Source organism: Oratosquilla oratoria, chromosome 9 (assembly GCF_046742065.1).
Source record: "Oratosquilla oratoria isolate Oo_2021 chromosome 9, ASM4674206v1, whole genome shotgun sequence".
NCBI classification, from domain to species: domain Eukaryota; kingdom Metazoa; phylum Arthropoda; class Malacostraca; order Stomatopoda; family Squillidae; genus Oratosquilla; species Oratosquilla oratoria.
In genome coordinates, this window is record NC_134785.1 from 39,765,592 (window position 1) to 39,783,091 (window position 17,500).

General features: G+C 41.7%; 1 protein-coding gene across 3 annotated transcripts in view; it reads left to right on the forward strand.

The window, feature by feature from the left end:
* The window catches only part of IA-2 (tyrosine phosphatase IA-2), a 737,060-nt gene that overhangs the window by 26,456 nt on the left and 693,104 nt on the right, over positions 1–17,500 (forward strand). For all 3 annotated transcript variants that reach the window (XM_076190257.1, XM_076190258.1, XM_076190259.1), the window contains exons 5-7: positions 8,544–8,769; positions 11,737–11,986; positions 14,810–15,050. In XM_076190257.1, the coding sequence (XP_076046372.1) occupies positions 8,544–8,769; positions 11,737–11,986; positions 14,810–15,050 (717 nt within the window). The remainder of the gene's footprint in view (positions 1–8,543; positions 8,770–11,736; positions 11,987–14,809; positions 15,051–17,500) is intronic.

Genomic DNA, 17,500 nt, shown 5'->3' on the forward strand with positions numbered 1-17,500 from the left:
CTCTCTCCCTCCATATGTCTATATCTATCTCTCTCTATACCTTTCTCTCGCTATCTGTCTTTATCTCTGTCTATCTCTCTCTCTATCTCTCTTTTTCTATCTCTCTAAAAGATCCTCAAATATGATATGAAATCAAACTCTTATTACTTTGAAATGCAAAGACCGTTTCTCTCCCTCTTTCTCTCAGTCTCTGTCTCTGTCTCTCTATGCCTGTCTCTATCTCTGTCTTTCTCTGTCTCTGTCTCTCTATGCCTGTCTCTATCTCTGTCTTTCTGTCTCTGTCTTTATTTCTCTCTATCTCTGTCTCTCTTTCTGTCTCTGTCTTTATCTCTTCATATCTCTCTCTCTATTTGTCCATCTATCTCTATATCTATCAATATATCTCTATCTCCCTCTGTGTCTCTATCTCTCTCGTTATCTCCCTATATCTATCTCACTCTTTGTCTATCTCTAACTCTGTCTTTCTATATATTTCCATCTGTCTGTCTATTTGTCTATATCTCTGTATCTCTCTATCTCTATATCTCTCGATAGCTATCTGTCTCTGTATCTATATATTTCTCTATATATCTCTATCTCCCTCTCTATCTCAACCTATATTCAACCAATTACTTGTCCAACTTAATAGACTACCGCTTATTCCGTGTGAAGCTAATTTAGTAAGTAGTCTTTCGTGGGGGACGGTATCAAAAGCTTTTGCAAAGTCTAGATATATTAAATCTATATTATTTCTTTTGTCATAATTCGAATCCATGCTGGCTATCATTTATCAAACATTTACTTTCTAAATGATATACGATATCATCTCTGATGATAATTTCCATAGTTTTTCCTACGATTGAAGTCAAGATTATAGGCCTGTAGTTATTTGGTTTCTTTTTGTCACCTTTTTTGAATATGGGAGTAAAGTTAGCTAGCTTCCATTCTCTTGGGACATCTCCGGATATGATGGATTTCTTGAAAATAAATTTTAATGGAACAACAATCTCATTTTTCATTTTCTTTAAGATTCTTTGATGCCAATCGCCAGAGCATGGTGTTTTATTAACTTTGAGTTTCTCTATACACCTTTTAATTTTTTCTTTTGTTATAATTACCGTAGTAAGTTTACACTAGACTTTTCACAGGTTTCAGTTTGGAGTTCACTTTGAGGTGTTTGTTTACGAATACTGAGCTAAAATAGTTGTTTAAACTATCACACATTCCTTCATTTGAATACTCAAGTTGACCGTCAGCAGATAATAGTGGGCCAATGTGATTCCTAATGACATTTACATATCTAATGTAACTATAGAATTCTCTGGTACTCTCTTTGAATTTATCAGCAGTATTGTCGCTTTCGTTTTTTTATTGTCTTTTTCAAATCACTCTGTATTACTATATAACTTTAATAGTCATTAGGTGGACCCGAGCACCTGTATTTCTTATAAGCCTGTCTCTTTTTAGCAATATTTTTTTCAGTTTCTTTGTCAAGCCATTTTGGACGAGCCTGATTTGGGGGGCGTCTGTCCTTAAACAGTATATAAGTATGAATCATCTTAATAAGTGTATTTTAAAACATTTCCCACATTGATCTACAGACCTTTTGCTTTATTTTGCCTCCCAATCTGTAAACTGAAGCTCCTGACGTAGTCTTATGAACTGAACTTTACTGAAATCGGGTATTTTAGAAACACAAGTATCTACTTTAATTTTTTAGCAGCTTGAATCTAAGTTGTGATCGCTACTTGCAATAGTTTCACCAAGTTCTACATCGGTGATCATGCTTTCGCGGCTAGTGATCAATAGATTGAGTAAGTTTCCATGTCTTGTGGGCTCTTTTACATGCTGAACTAAGTAATTGTCACCGAGAAAATCTATCAAGCGACTACCTATATGGCCATGGTGAAGGGTCATCGAATCAATGTCAGTAAAATTAAAATCACCCATTATCAATAAGTATATAAACAAAATATACACATTATACAAACAATACACTTAATAACTAAACAAGAGGTACACATACAAATAGATAAATTTGATAGAGAAACAAGATAAAAAGTACAGGTCAAGACAAGCATGAATAACAACATAGAAATGCACATATACAATTTATGAAGACATAGGACCCCTTGGACGGAGATCATAATTGTGAGTGGTAGATACAAAAGACATAGTTTATACAGGGAGCCTTGAGGGAGGTTGAGTAAATGTAGGGATAGGCACTCTCGTCACCTTAAGTCTATCAGCATGCACCACTTCGCTCAGTCCCTAGGAAAGATCAAAGATTCTGAATTTATTGGGACGCAACTTCCCAGTAACTAAAGGGGGACCTGTAAATTTACAATGAAGTTTAGATTGGCGGTCAGGTATGCTCTTATAAATGTGATCACCAATACTGATGTCAACAGGCTTAACCCGGATATTCTGGTGTTTCAACATTTTGGCTTTGGAGATATCAAGTTGATCTCTTACAGAACTATAATTATTATGCAATGTATGATGTTGGAGTTGACTATAGTGCTCAATATTGTAGAGGGGACGAGCAGGACTATCAAGCACATCATAAGGGAGCTGTTTTTCCACTCCATAGATGACGTAATGAGACGTCTTGCCCGTAGAGACATTAATGGTGTTATTAATACAAACACTGACATGGGAAAGCCAATCCTCCCAAGATTCATGAAAGCTATTAGCAACGTGCCTGGGTATATCCAAAATTTTCCTATTCGTATTCTCTACAAGACCATTGGACGCAGGATGGTAAGCATTCACAAATGTTTGCGTGATGCCGTAACGCTCACAGATGCTCGCTAAAACCTCATTCCTAAATTCAGACCCATTGTCACTAAGCACCGAAGGAGTAGTGGATGAAAAAAAAAAGAGAAACTAAAGCATGGGCTAGTGCTGGAGTAGACTCGCTACGTATGGGAGCCAATATTACAAGACGACTAAAGTGGTCCATACACACAAGGCAGTTGTAAAAGGTCTATAGCCATAGTCTGAAAAGGGCGAGAAGGATTAAGGTACTCTAAGATGGGAGCAGTGTGCGTAGAACCTTTGTTCTGGGCACAAAAGCTACACTGGGTTACGTGAGAGGTAATGTCCAATCGCATTTTTGGCCAATAATACTTCTTATGTGTCATACCCAGAGTTTTGTCACGACCTGGGTGACCAGCCTGAGGGACATCATGAGCAAGGGACAGAACAACATGAACTAGGGACTCAGGGATCACTAGCTGTGCCACGTTTTGCTCAAACACTTCCACATTACAAATGAGAACCTTGTCCTGCAAGGAAAATTGGGACAGGGAAACGGGTAGACCTGGTCCTCACGCTAAGCTTTGGCCAGATCATTCAGAGAGAAGTTGTCAATTACTGGAACAACAGCAACAGGGATATTACGTAAAAGTGCATCAGCAACATTGTTTGCACGTTCTGGAATATGTTTAAGGGTTAGGTTAGATTCCTCAATCTTGAGAAACCATCTGGCTAGGCAGCCTGAAAGATTTTTGACCTTGAAAAGCTGAGTGACAGCAGTGTGGTCCATGTAGACTGTAACAGAATATCCAAAAATAATACGAAAATGCTTTAAGCCCCCACACCACTGCCAGGGCCTCCAAATGAGTAACAGAGTACTCAGGCTTGTTTAGAATGCGACTAGCATATGCAAGAACATGAGGTCTACATCCGTCTACTTGCTGCATAAGCACAGCTCCAATACCTGTACCAGAAGCATCTGTACAATTAGTAAAAGGAAGGTTGTAGCCCGGGAATTCCAACACAGACGCTTCAGTATGTGCAAGCTTCAAGGAATCAAAACTTTCCTGATGAGCATCACGCCACTGAAAGGAAGTGTCCTTCTTGAGGAGACGTGTTAGAGGGGGAGCAATTGAAGCAAAATTCCTAATAAATGCATGATAATACCCTGCCAGCCCAAGGAATGAATGTACATGCTCAACTGACTTAGATGTAGGGAAGTCCCTAACCGCATTGACCTTATCGTCAGTAGTATGAATACTATGTTTGTCTACAACATGACCTAGGAATTGGATGCTAGACTTAAGAAACGAACACTTGGGCAAATTGAGTTTCAATCCAGCATCGGCAAAACGTTGCAAGACCGTGGACAATTTAGTGAAGTGGCTCTCCACATCCTTGGAAACTAAGATTAAATCATCCAGGTAAACAAGAAGTCCGATACCTACTAGGCCATGAAAATGGAGTTAATCAAGCGCTGGCAAGTCAAGGGAGCATTCCGCAACTCCATGGGGCAACGAATCCATTCAGAATGTCCATTGGGAGTTGAGAAGGCCGTGACCTTACGAGACTTCTTCTCCAGGGATATCTGCCAAAAATCCGCTTGTAAGTCTAAGGTGGTGAACACCGTATTACCTGTACCAATGGACTGGAGAAGGTCACTTAATACAGGCAAAGGGTAATGGTCTTGAATAGTGACCTCGTGAAGTCTCCTACAATCAATACCAGGACGAAAAGGTCCATCCTTATTAAACACCAGGAGGGGCGAGTTCCACTCCGAGTGAAACTCTTGTACAACGCCTTCACGTAACATGTCGTCAACCAAGGACTGTGCTATAAGCCGACGAAAGTGAGGTAACCTGTAAGAGAAAACGTAAACAGGACGAACACCTGGCTGAAGATCAATTCTATGAACCACACGACCTGTAACTCCTAACGGATCAAAAGGCAAAGCCAAAGCCTGACGGTAGATCACTAACAGTTCAGTGAGACGAGGCGTCTCATCAGGAAAATCAGCCTGACGGTAGATCACTAACAGTTCAGTGAGACGAGGCGTCACATCAGGAAAATCAGCCTGACCTACAAAAGTTGCAAATTTGAAGGCCAAGTGAGCTGTATCACTTGCTTGTGGAGACTGTAGCACAGAAGCCGCAATGATAGGGGGCGAATCCTAGAAAGCATCATCGTCAACTACTTCAAAGGAGCCTAAGTGACTGCCAGGAGAGAGAGCGATAGGAGCACCCGTGACGTTAGTTACCCTAGCTGTGGTAACATGATCCTCATGAATAGTGAAAAGTGTCCCATCTAAAGCAAGGCAACGAACACGAACACGGTCAGACTGAGATAAAACGTCAGACACGATTGGAGCACCCGAAATGCGCACCGGAACTCGAACTGTACTTGAAGGTCCAATACGATGCTCTCCTACAACAACAGCAGCACAAGAAAGAATAGGAGAGTTAAAGCGAGGAGGCCCTTTCGAAGGCAACTGTACGACCTGATCATGCACAGGAGGGAAGTCACAAATGGAAACTGGCCTATCTGTTGCAGGAATAACAAAATTACAGAAAGTCACTACACGGCGCCTAGGAGATATATCAATGCCATGCCGAAGAGGCAATCACACATAAGAGCAATACCAGATACAATAACAAAAGTGACATAGAAAAGTGTAGCATGCGAGGAAAACCTTAGGCGAATGCAAACAGACCCAAGAATAGGCAAGGGAGAACCTTGTACAGAATGCAAACTATTACAAAAAGGATATAAAGGGAGATTGTACAAATCCAGAAGAGCATGATAAGCTTTTCTACTTATGAGACTACATTCTGTAAGAAATTGGAAGGTGAGTTATTGAAAAGACTCAGCAGCCACCAAGGGGATGATCTGGGACCAAACGTTACTAGTTAAACCTTTGGGTTGTGAAACGGGCGCTGGTAAATATGGGACTTAGGTTCTCTAGGCTGATGAGAAGTCTCAGCTCTAAGTTTCAAAACCTTGAAACACTGATAAGTCGAGTGTTTACAATGACCGTGGATATGATAGTAGCTAAGCTTATCCTTCGGCTCTACTCTAGAGAGGTCTTACGTCACATCAGAAGAAACATCCGATAAATTCCTACGGACAGGGGATTGCCTTGGCTTGTGTACATGACGTTTACGGCGAAAACAAAAAGCACTCGAATGACCTGACATGTTAAAATAGGTACATGTGAGTACAGAGCTGGTAAATGTAGACGAAGGGGAGTTGTGAGTAGGAACTGAAGACTGAGTGGGTGGAGGAGAATAACTAGGAACATTGGCATGTTGCTGAGTATTGTTAATACACAAGAAACCAGAAGGCACTTCTCTAAGTTTACATGAAAGCCTTGTTGCGAAAGATAGTAGGGTCTCATCTGTCTTATAGCTGAGAGAAGATGCAGCTCTCCTCTCAAAAGGCACCAAAAAGAGGATGTAGAACAGAAATTCCAAAAGAAGGCGGAACCTATCTAAAGTGATAGTGCCATTATCAACCCACTCTGAATGGAAGAGAGAATCGAGGGCCTCACCAACAATTTTACTGGTCAGGGCCTGAGCATGCCTATAGTCAAGAGTGCCCAATCTAGATGTAAGTACATCAGCCAGCTTAAATCACCAATGAAAGGAATTGCCTACAGGGTTATATATATAAAAAAATAGAAAAAAAATAGACCGAAACATTTCATATTTGTAAACTAAAGACTTGGGGTCGAGACACGAAGCAGATAACACCTCAGAAGCCAATGAATTAGGCACAAGCTGTGACCTCACGAAAGAAAATTTCTCAGACCCTCCACCAAAAAGAGGATGTACAACAGACATTTCAAAAGAAGGTGGAACCTATCTAAAGTGACAGTGTCATTATCAACTCGCTCTGAATGGGAGAGAAAATCGAGGGCTTCAACAACAATTTTGCTGGCCTTGGCCTGAGCACGCCTATAGTCAAGAATACCCAATCTAGATGTAAGAACATCAGCCAGCTTAAAACACCATTGAAAGGAATTCCCTACAGGGGTATAAAAAAAAAAAAAAAAAAGGAAATTAGACCGAAACAGTTCATAATTGTAATCCAAATACTTTGGGTCGAGGCATGAAGCAGGTAACATCTCAGAGGCCAATGAATTAGGCCCAAGCTGTGACCTCACGACAGAAATTTTCTCAGACCCTGTTGAAACATTAGTATTTACAATACAATCTTCGTACTGGCGAACAAAATCACTAGCTTTATTTTGGGGACCATCACCAGAAAATTTAACAACAGAAGGATCCTGGTGCAACAGAGTAAATGTATGAGCCATTGTGTCACATGGATTTGGGGAACAAAGAAAGGACAGTACCTCCTGTTTAGACATATTGAAAGAGGGTTAAGATAACAAAAACCCACTTCGTAGTAACATCAAAGAAAATGCGTACAGTAAATAATGGTGATCGCAATAGATACACTCCTCGAATCGGAAGAATGGGTCACCTGAAAGAACGTAAACAATAATATTCGCTCTTATACACAAAGCAAGAGCGTTATTAATACAAACTAAATAATTTACAATTAAGGCTCATAATTACCACAATTATCTGTGGATCACAATGCATAGAAATACAGTACAAGCCTGAGTACAATGCAAAACACTGAAAAGGGCCAGTCACTGGAGAAGGCAACGAACGCAATGAATGTCCAATAGGATTAAGTAGATATAATATTGTTCAGAAATCCTATTTTATCCGAGCTCCAGATTCACAGTCGACGCACTCAGGAACAATATATCCGTTAATAAACGCAGATGACGAAAAGGAAGCAAAGTTCGAGCAGCAGACCGGATGCAAGAAACCACGTGGGAACAAAAAGATCATTTGGTGCGCTCGGAGAATAATGTCCCTTCGCGCCATTTTCACAAAAAATCAAAAGTCACAAGTATGAATTTTTTCAAAACACTTGATATAAACAACTGGGTGCAAAAAACGGAGAGAAAAGGGAAGAAAACACAAGCACACGATGCCACGAAACTGGCTAGCCAGAGATCTCAAATTTTCAAAGTTCAGAACACGTTAGTGGATAAAATAAAATGTTCACAATATTGTTTACACGCTGCCACCATATATATGTGGGTGACTAATAAAAGTATATTACAAGGAAAATAGTGTATTAATTTGATAAAGCACTACAACAAAACGTGCGTACACTTGGAAGGTGAACTAGAAACTGCGTCGTTTCTGTATGCAGCCTGAGTGGGCGGAAAGCATACACGACCACATGGTTCCTTTACAAAATGAGCACATGGAAATGCAATCAATACAATAATTTTAATAAATTAATATAAATAAATTTCATAGTATTTATATACAAAGAGGAAAGCCTATATTTCCCAATCTATTTACAGGTACAATGCATGACAATCTTACAATGCCCTTAGCATGCATGCACACCACAACATACCTCTGTCTCTCTATCTCTCTCTTTATATCTCTATCTCTCTCTATATCCCTCTCTATCTCTACCTCTATCTCTCTCTATCCCCCTTCATCTCTATCTCTCTATCTCTCTTATTTCTCTCCCTATCTCTCCTTTTCTCTATCTCTCTCTCATTCTATTTCTCTATCTCTCTCTCCCAGTCTCTCTGTTTCTCTCTCTCTCGCTCTCTCTATGTCTCTCTCTAAAGGGATCCTCAAATATGATATGAAATCGAACTCTTATTACTTTAAGATACAAAGATCTTTTCTCCCTTTCAAATGAAAGAGAAAAAAATCTTCACACTTGCAACATGACATGAGACGCGCTCTTGTTCTTTGCAGCCCGACGATGGCCTCCAGGACGACCCTTACATTTACCAACTCCCGCAGCAGGACGAGGGGCAGCATTGGCAGGACCAAGACCCGTGGGGACTCCATGGCCCATGGCAGGACCAGGGCGAGGACCACGGTCAGGGACAAGGACAGTACTACCCCAACCCCGCTCACTACCCCCCTGCTAGGGACGCATACCACACTGTCCCTAGCGACATGCACCAAGATTACTACGGTAAGAACGACGGGGGAATATAATACCTGGAGGGAGAACGTGGACGTAGCAGGTGGCAGGTGTCTGGAGGGAGGTCTTATGTCGTTGGCGTTGACCAGTGCTTTTATCCCTATGGACAGTATACTGATTGTATGGGGATATTGACTACATGTTTTGTGCTGTCTATATTCAAAGGATTTTAGTGGCGTTTCTTTGTACAAAGCTACTCAGCATATATTTTTTTTTTATTATTTCTTCTTTTTAGTTGGAGGTTAATTACTCTCCAGACTTATATGATAGGAGACTTAAAAAAAAAATGATGATAACTTTTAGCTTTAACTATCTAGTGTTGCCCTCTTCAAATCCTTACTTTACCACCTCTATGACTCGACCTCCTCAGGATAATAATATCCCAAAGGGGTATTGCTAACCATACCATACCATATACCAAGGCTTTTTTTCCCCTTACCAGGGGGGTAGCCAAAAAGGACAAGGCACAAAAACATTCCCACCCATTTCATCCCCGAAAACACTCCACACCCCTCCACCTTCCCTCTTATCTTAGCACCTCCTAGACGACGGGTCATCCCTGCACCCTGTCCACTACCCTGGGTCAGAAGCAGTGTCGCAGGACACAGCACATCCACAGCAAGGCCACTTCATTAAATCGGCGACCCCCCCTCTCCGTCCCCCCATATAAAGGAGAGGGCGGGGAGAAATCCCTTCGGGCTGCGTCAAAAATTTTTGCTCACACACACTACCTCACCCCCATTCCCCCGTCCAATCCACCTCATGCATCACAACATTTTCCATATACAACCATTCTCCATTCACCCCTGTCTTCTGTCCTCTCCCGTCCTTCCTCAACAGACATTCCCCTCTTCCCCAAAGCCCCCTTCACCCCATCCATCCACCTCATCCTAGGACGTCCCCTCATGTTCACTCCCTCCACATCTGCCTTCCATACCTCTTTTACTAGTCTTTCTTCACTCATTCTTTCCATGTGTCCAAACCATCCTAATACTCTTTCATCAACCCTATCTCCCAGCTCCCTTTCCACCCCTGTTCTCCTCCTCACTTCCTCATTTCTCACTCTAGCCTAGTAACCCCCATCATACTTCTCAGACACTTCATCTCAAACACATTCAAGTTCCTTCTCTCTTCCTCTCTCATGTTCCATGTTTCTGCTCCATACAGTGCTGTTGGCACAATCACTCCTTCATACAGTCTCCTCTTAGCATCCATTCCCAGATTCCTATTCCTCATTACACTTTTTAAACCACCAAGGCATTTACTCGCTTCTCTCAATCTACATTCTACCTCCTCCTTCACTCCACCCTTTCCTGCCACATTTGCACCCAAATATCTAAAACTATCCACTTCCTCCAGTTGCTCTCCCTTAATGCTCACTTCCAGATTACTGCCACTTTCACCCCTTGTACATCTCATCACCTTACTTTTACCCACATTTATCTTCAGCTTTCTTCTATCACACACTCTCCCAAACTCTGTCACCAGCTTCCTCAATCCCTCCTCCGATCCTGCCACAAGCGCAGTGTCGTCCGCAAACAACAGCTGGCTCACCTCCCACTTTTCTCCATTTTCCTTAACCATCTCCAATCCCTGACCCACTACCCTTGCATTTACCTCTCGCACCACCCCATCCATGTATAAGTTGAACAGCCAGGGTAACATAACGCATCCCTGACGAAGTCCCACCTTTACCTCAAACCACTCACTCTCTCCATTTCTAATCTTGACACAAGCTCTACTACTCTCATAAAAACTCTTGACAGCTCCCAGAAGCTTTCCTCCTATCCCGTATATCCGCATAACCTCCCACAGTGCCTTTCTGTCTACCCTGTCGTAAGCCTTTTCCAGATCCATAAAGGCCCAGAAAACATCCTTCCCCTTACCTATAGCTTTCTCACATATCTGTCTTACCACAAAAATCTGATCTACACAACCTCTACCTGTCCTAAACCCACACTGTTCCTCACCAATTACTCCCTCTGTTCCTCTCCTAATCCTCTCAATCAAGATCCTCCCATAAGCCTTCCCAACTACACTTAACAAGCTAATCCCTCTGAAACTACTACATTCACACTTGTCCCCCTTTCCCTTGTAAAGTGGAACTATACATGCACTCCTCCAGTCCTCTGGCACTCTACCTTTTCTCCAGCAAACATTAAATAACCTCACCAACCAGTCCACCATCACTATACCTCCTTTTTTAAGACATTCTGCATGGCATCCATCCAGACCAGGTGCCTTACCTGCTTTCATCATCTTAACTGCTGCCTTCACTTCATCCTTCCTTATTTCTCCTCCATTTTCCTCACTCATCACTCTCATTTTCTTAGCATTTCCCACTGCAGCTATCTTTCCCTCCCTATCCTCCTTCACATTAAGCAACTCCCTAAAATATTCTGCCCATCTTCCCCTTACTGCCTTCTCCTCCATTATCATCTCTCCATCTGCACCTTTTACCTTTTCTTCTCTACTTGATTCGCCTCCTCTTCCTCTCTTAATTTCTTTCCAAAACATCTTTTTATTACTTTTGCTAACAAAAATCATAAAATGTATCAAGTGCACCGGTAACAGGAGTAATAACATAACCTGACTGTGCTTGTTTCTGCCTCTGATTAGGTTGTTATAGACAAACTTTGTTTATTTTAGAATTGAGTACTTGTAATAGGTCTGCGCGCTCACTTTGTTCTTTACATCTGTGTGGTTGACCATATAGCTAGGAATATATGTGTATTGGAAGGAGGTACAGGATAATAAGTCGGTTATTCATTTGTTACCTCGAATTTCACTTAGTGGCAAACTGATTGATTGATTGATAACACAGACAGAAGTGCAAAGTTTCTTCCCGGAGTGGACCGTTGCTAGCCATAGTGGGGTTGTGGGTTTTCCACTTAGAGGAACTCGAGGCAACGATTGACAAGTCTTAAGAGGAGTTTGAGCCTTTCTTCTTCCCAACAGACAACGACCTGGATTACGGCGCATACCCATCGCCCTACGAGTATCAACATAATCCGGTGTACAAGAAGCGGTCGTACCCCTTCCCGGGTGCCAACAACTTCAACCGTGATGTGTACAGCGGGAGAAGAAACCAGGGGGACCTGGAGGACCACGTCGGAGTGGACTTGGAGAGCTACGACAGCGAAGACGCCAAAGGAGACGCTGACCGCGAACGCTTCCGGAAAATGGCCGAGCTATTCTTCCTCTTGAGGTAAAGGACCACAGACGCTGGACAGGATAGGAGGAGGTCTTGGCGATGAGGAGCCGAGGGTCCGTGTTTACAGCCACAGTGGCGGCTGGGGGAGGTCTGTGTTCACTATGAGATGGACTACCAAAAATATGGACCAAGGTTAATCCTAACTTGGAAATGCTGGAAGCTAATTATCCTACGTTAAGTAGCCAAGAATGAACAATACAACAAATGAGTGCTGGATAGGTGAAGGGTGGTTACTGTAGAAGTTTACTTAACTCCCAGTATGTGTGGGCTTTCTGTACACTGTGAAAGAAAGATGATCCTGATGTCTCATTACTAGAATATCTAAAAATGGCAATGTATTGTCCATAGTATAGTAATGAGACATCAGGATATTCTTTCTTTTATAGTGTACAGAAAGCCCACACATACTGAGAGTTATGTACAATTCTACAGTAACCATCCCGATAAAATCAAATATAGTGTTGTCTCGGGTCTTTTTCTAAGGGCACTAAGACTATGCAGCCCATCATATTTGGAATAAAAAAAATTCAACAATAAAGAATTAGTTAAAAACATTAGATTACCCAGACTGGTTTCTAAATAAAGCCCTAAGTAAGGCCAAAATCAGTTTCTATAAATCCACTTCCCACTCATCTCAGCATCACAAATGGAATAATAATTGCCTAAAACTTCCTTATAATAAATCCATCAATGATTTCTCCCAAATGCTACCAAAAGATAACATAAATATTATTTTCAGTTACCCCAATAATTTATTCAGAAAAGTAGTTAATGTGCATCATAGACCAACAGAAGACATAAACCTTGGAGTTTATAAATTACCCTGCTCAGGATGTGAAGAAGTATATTGGGGACAAACGGGTAGAGAATTGCAAACAAGAATAAAAGAACACAAAAACTCAGTTAAATACGCACAACAGAACTCCGCGGTATTCCAACATGTCGCCAACAATAATCACCGCATAAATTGGGACGAGGCAAAAATCATATTCAAATCTAAATGTAGTTTTAAAAGAAAAATAATTGAATCTTCCCTGATCAAACAAATCCCTAACTATATTATATGAAATGGACAATGGTCATCTGATTACATAACCACCTTGGCAATCAATAAATTATTTCCTTAAATTGCAAACGCGGACGGCTTGCCACAAAGCCCGCGCAGTATCATAGACGCTATTTGAATTGTCATGTCCATGTTCCCTCACTCCACCCCTATCCTCTATATAAAAGATACGTGTTTTCTCTTGACTTTGTATTCTGCTGAAGAGGATCACAGCCAGTGATCGAAATATACGGAAACCGTTGTTTCCTTTCTTTTCTTAATCCAATCAACAGTGGGTTTTTAGTGTATTTATACAAATATGTTACGATATTACTTTGCAGTGATATATATATATATATATATATATGTATATGTATATATATATATGTATATACATACATACATATATATATATATATATATATATATATATATATATATATATATACAGTATATATAATATATACATATATATATATATATATATATATATATATATATATACACGTGTGTGTGTGTGTGTGTGTTTGCGTGTGTGTGTGTGCGTGTGTGTATTCCCCTTGGTCTTTAAATCACGTGCAGGACTCGTGGTCGACAGCTATTTCCCTCCCGGAAGAGAGCTCAGAGCTCGTATGACATATATAATGGTAATGCTGTGACCTTACACGCACACACACACACCCAACTCCCCACCCACGAGAGTTGGAGTAACGACTCGAAGCGCAGCGATACTGAAATTATTTCAGCCCTGGGCAGGATTCGAACCCGGACCGCCGTAGTGATAGTCGGGGACTCTACCAACCGCGCTACCGTGTGTATGTGTGTGTGTGTGTGTGTGTGTGTGTGTGTGTGTGTGTGTGTGTGTGTGTGTGTGTGTTTATATATATATATACATATATATATGTACATATATATATATATATATATATATATATATATATGTGTGTGTGTGTGTGTGTGTGTGTGTATGTGTGTGTGTGTGTGTGTGTGTGTGTGTGTGTGTGTGTGGTCTGTGTGTGTGGTCTGTGTGTGTGTGTGTGTGTGTGTGTGTGTGTGTGTGTGTGTGTGTGTGTGTGTGTGTGTGTGTGTGTGTGTATGTGTGGGTGGGTGTGTATGTATTTATATATGTATGTATGTACCAGTAGTTATGTAGAAGACTGTACCAGTAATCAGTTAGTAGCCCATACATATTACCATGTTCAAATAAACATTTTTGGACCTGAAAGAGAATGGCAACGACCGACAAGTAAGTCAGGAATGTCACCATGCAAGGATGAAGCCTTTATTGGATTTAAACGTTTTGCTCATTCGAGCTTGATCAAATACTTGATAAGCCTCGGACGAGCGAAACGTTTCATATCAAATAAAGACTTCGTCCTCACAATGCGCATCTCTGGACTTGTTTGCACCGTTGTCTCAGTCTGAGGTATTCAAATGGCTATAACAAAGGTGATGCAGTCAAGATCATCATATTAAGACAGCAAGGCAGGACTCGTAGTATTTAATTTGAATTGGGAAAATTTAGGTTTAAGAAGGAAATAGGGAAACACTGGTTTACCAATAGAGTGGTTAACGAATGGAGTAGACTTAGTGACCATGGAGTGAGCATTGAAACAATTGTTTGCTTTAAGAGAAAATGAGATAACTTTATGTATAGGGATGATAGGTGGTAATGGACATGGGACTGCCTAGTGGAGGCCTTGTGGTCTTTTGTGGTTTCCTTCATTCTTTTGCTCTTATGTTCTTACGTCTGTTGTCACTCGTGTTTTCAGTGGCATCGGAGCTTTGGACGAGGAAGTTAAGGCTGCTCTCCAATTGGATGGATCCCCGCAGAATCTCCCCGGCGCCGCAGCCGCCGCCGCCGCCTCCTCAAACGACTACAATTCCTTCCTCTTCCCTGGCGACCAGAGAGACCGTGACAGCGACGAGGACGATGGAGTGTTCCAGGAGGAACCCGCCCGGCCCATGTACACCGAGGCAGGCCTGCAGATTGTGCCTGACCTCGAGGACGATGTGAGTATATTTTGAGAATACGTGACACGAATTGCGGTGGTCGAAGTTGTTCTCATAAATCACGGACCTGGGGAAAGGGGTCTTGGTTCATTATCCATTATATGTAAGGTCTGACTACACAGTATGGTAAGTTTGTTTTTGGCTTGTCGTACAGTCCCCTACTTGTCACATCCTACCAAGATGTATTAACCTTATTTCTACAAGGGGCATATAAGCGGTCTAGTAATCAATCAATCCCTTGCCCCTGGTCTCTTTTGCAGAAGACCCGCGGCCTCGAGGAAAGCGGTCTAATAACTAATGGTATACTGAATTTCTACTTTCAGTTGAAGACGAACACACGTGTTGTACAAAACCTCAACAATCTTTAAAATCGACGCTTTTGAAGGTCCTCGAGGTGGGTGGGAGGATAGAATGCTCTTCTAAACGGTGTATTTGGGACTCAGAAAGGTGGTAATCCCACATGGGCCTATTTTCCCTTAGGTCACGGAGTCTGTATCAAGCGATAACAGCTTTGGAGGGATTAGTCATTAAGATCAACTGAGAATGGGCCTGTGAAGCGGACTTGCTGTGGATGTACTATGTCTTTCTTGATTACGTTTGACCTAGGGCAGCTGGCGAATGCAAGAATGACCTGTCACCCATGAGGAATGAGATGGGAGGGTTGAAAAGGGTGGTGCCTCTGACTTAGCTACCTCTGACTTAGCTACCTCCCTTATAAGGGGAAAAAGCTTTTGGTATGTAGATAGATAGAGAATGGACCAATGACGGTCCTTCAACATGGACAGTGACGATGCCCATTTTCAAAACCCGTCAACCGCCTCGCTTTCATCAGGAAGTGCAGCATTGAGGGGATGGCACTTGGTCTCCGGGAGGGGCCCAAGATCTTTCCTTGTCAGCTTCAGCTGCACTTCTTGCACTTTTTCACATATGGAGAATTGGTAACCGGCAACTGCCTTCCTTTCACTACCAATTTGAATCAGTGACATGGAAACAGTCTCTCACTGATACAACCAAGACAACCGTCCAATGTTTCTTCCCGGTAAGATAGGGGGAAGGGCCCAAGTATCGTTGCCGGCCACTGTAGGGCTGCGGACTTTCCACCTAGGGAAACTCGAGGTAACAATAAATTGATTGATTAACTGAGAATTCTCCTCTTACGAGCAGGCGTTCCTGGTGTTGGGTGGTTCTTGTTCCACCAGTTAAGACGTTTCATCTTTGAATCCTAGTTCCATTTCTCAGAATTCGACTCTCCCTGATGACTGTTTCCCTGCTGCAGATTGAAGCCATATTGAGGATGACCTAATTTCCTCTGAGATTTGGTCTGTCATATGTTACGCACGTCAAGGTTAGTCTAAGGGGGGAACATACATAACATTTCGAAGTGAATGAATTTAAAGCATACAATAACATTTAACAATATTTATTACCAACTGACATTCCCAACAAATACAATTAAACTTAACATTAAATTAGACTTATCTTAAATTAACTTAACACTATTCAACTTGACCACTAGGAACTTGAACAAATTAAGAACTTGAGTACACAGAGAACTTGGTTCCTTCCGCAACGCCCTACGTTACCAGCACCGAAGGGATGGTGAGTAGTCCGATATCGTCTCTCGTCCACCAACACCAGGTTAGAAGCGAGTGTATTCAGCTTACAGCTGAGACTGACTCATGGGGCGGTGAACCCTCATTTTATAGGAGAGAGTCGAAACCTCAGGTGCTTCGAGGGTTTGAAGCCGGCTCGATGAAACATGGTGCGACGTGGCGGGGTGTGATTCAGAAGTGTCGTAGTGGTTGTTAGGTGGTAATAGGTGGTTAGTAGAGGTATACCTTACACATAGGACTCTTTTTCTCAAAGAGAGCAAGGACGGTGGCCTCTTTATGAAGGACTCTTTGAAGTAGGTGAGAATTTAATGTGGTTATGTATACGTACTCGCCTCGCAGTTACGCAGCCTCGAATCGCCTCCACTCCTGATCCAAGTTCTGTCAGAGAGTAGTTATATTTCCTCTGATAAACCTGTGAATATCGCAGCCAACATTCAATTGTTCGATGTCTGTGACTGAAAAAAACTAAGAAATTTCTCCCAAGACTTAGGTAAGGCAATGAATGTTGGCAAATTGGTCATTCTTATAACACAAAACAGTCTTAGAACCCTAGCCGATATATTTATATTAGCTCAGAAGAACATGGCAAAGTCAACTCTTATGGGAGCTGTTTAATGTGCCTCAACTATGCGAAGCTTACTTTATAGTGAGAGATGCAGTCATTATGAACAAGCTTGCCATTTTGAAATCCCGTGGACAAAAATATATCTACAACTGGCAGCAAATAAACGTAAAACAGATCAATCAGCCAGTCACTTAGAAAACACATACTGGACAAAGCACCACCAGAAAGATAATCATTGTAATAAATTTATATATATATATATATATATATAT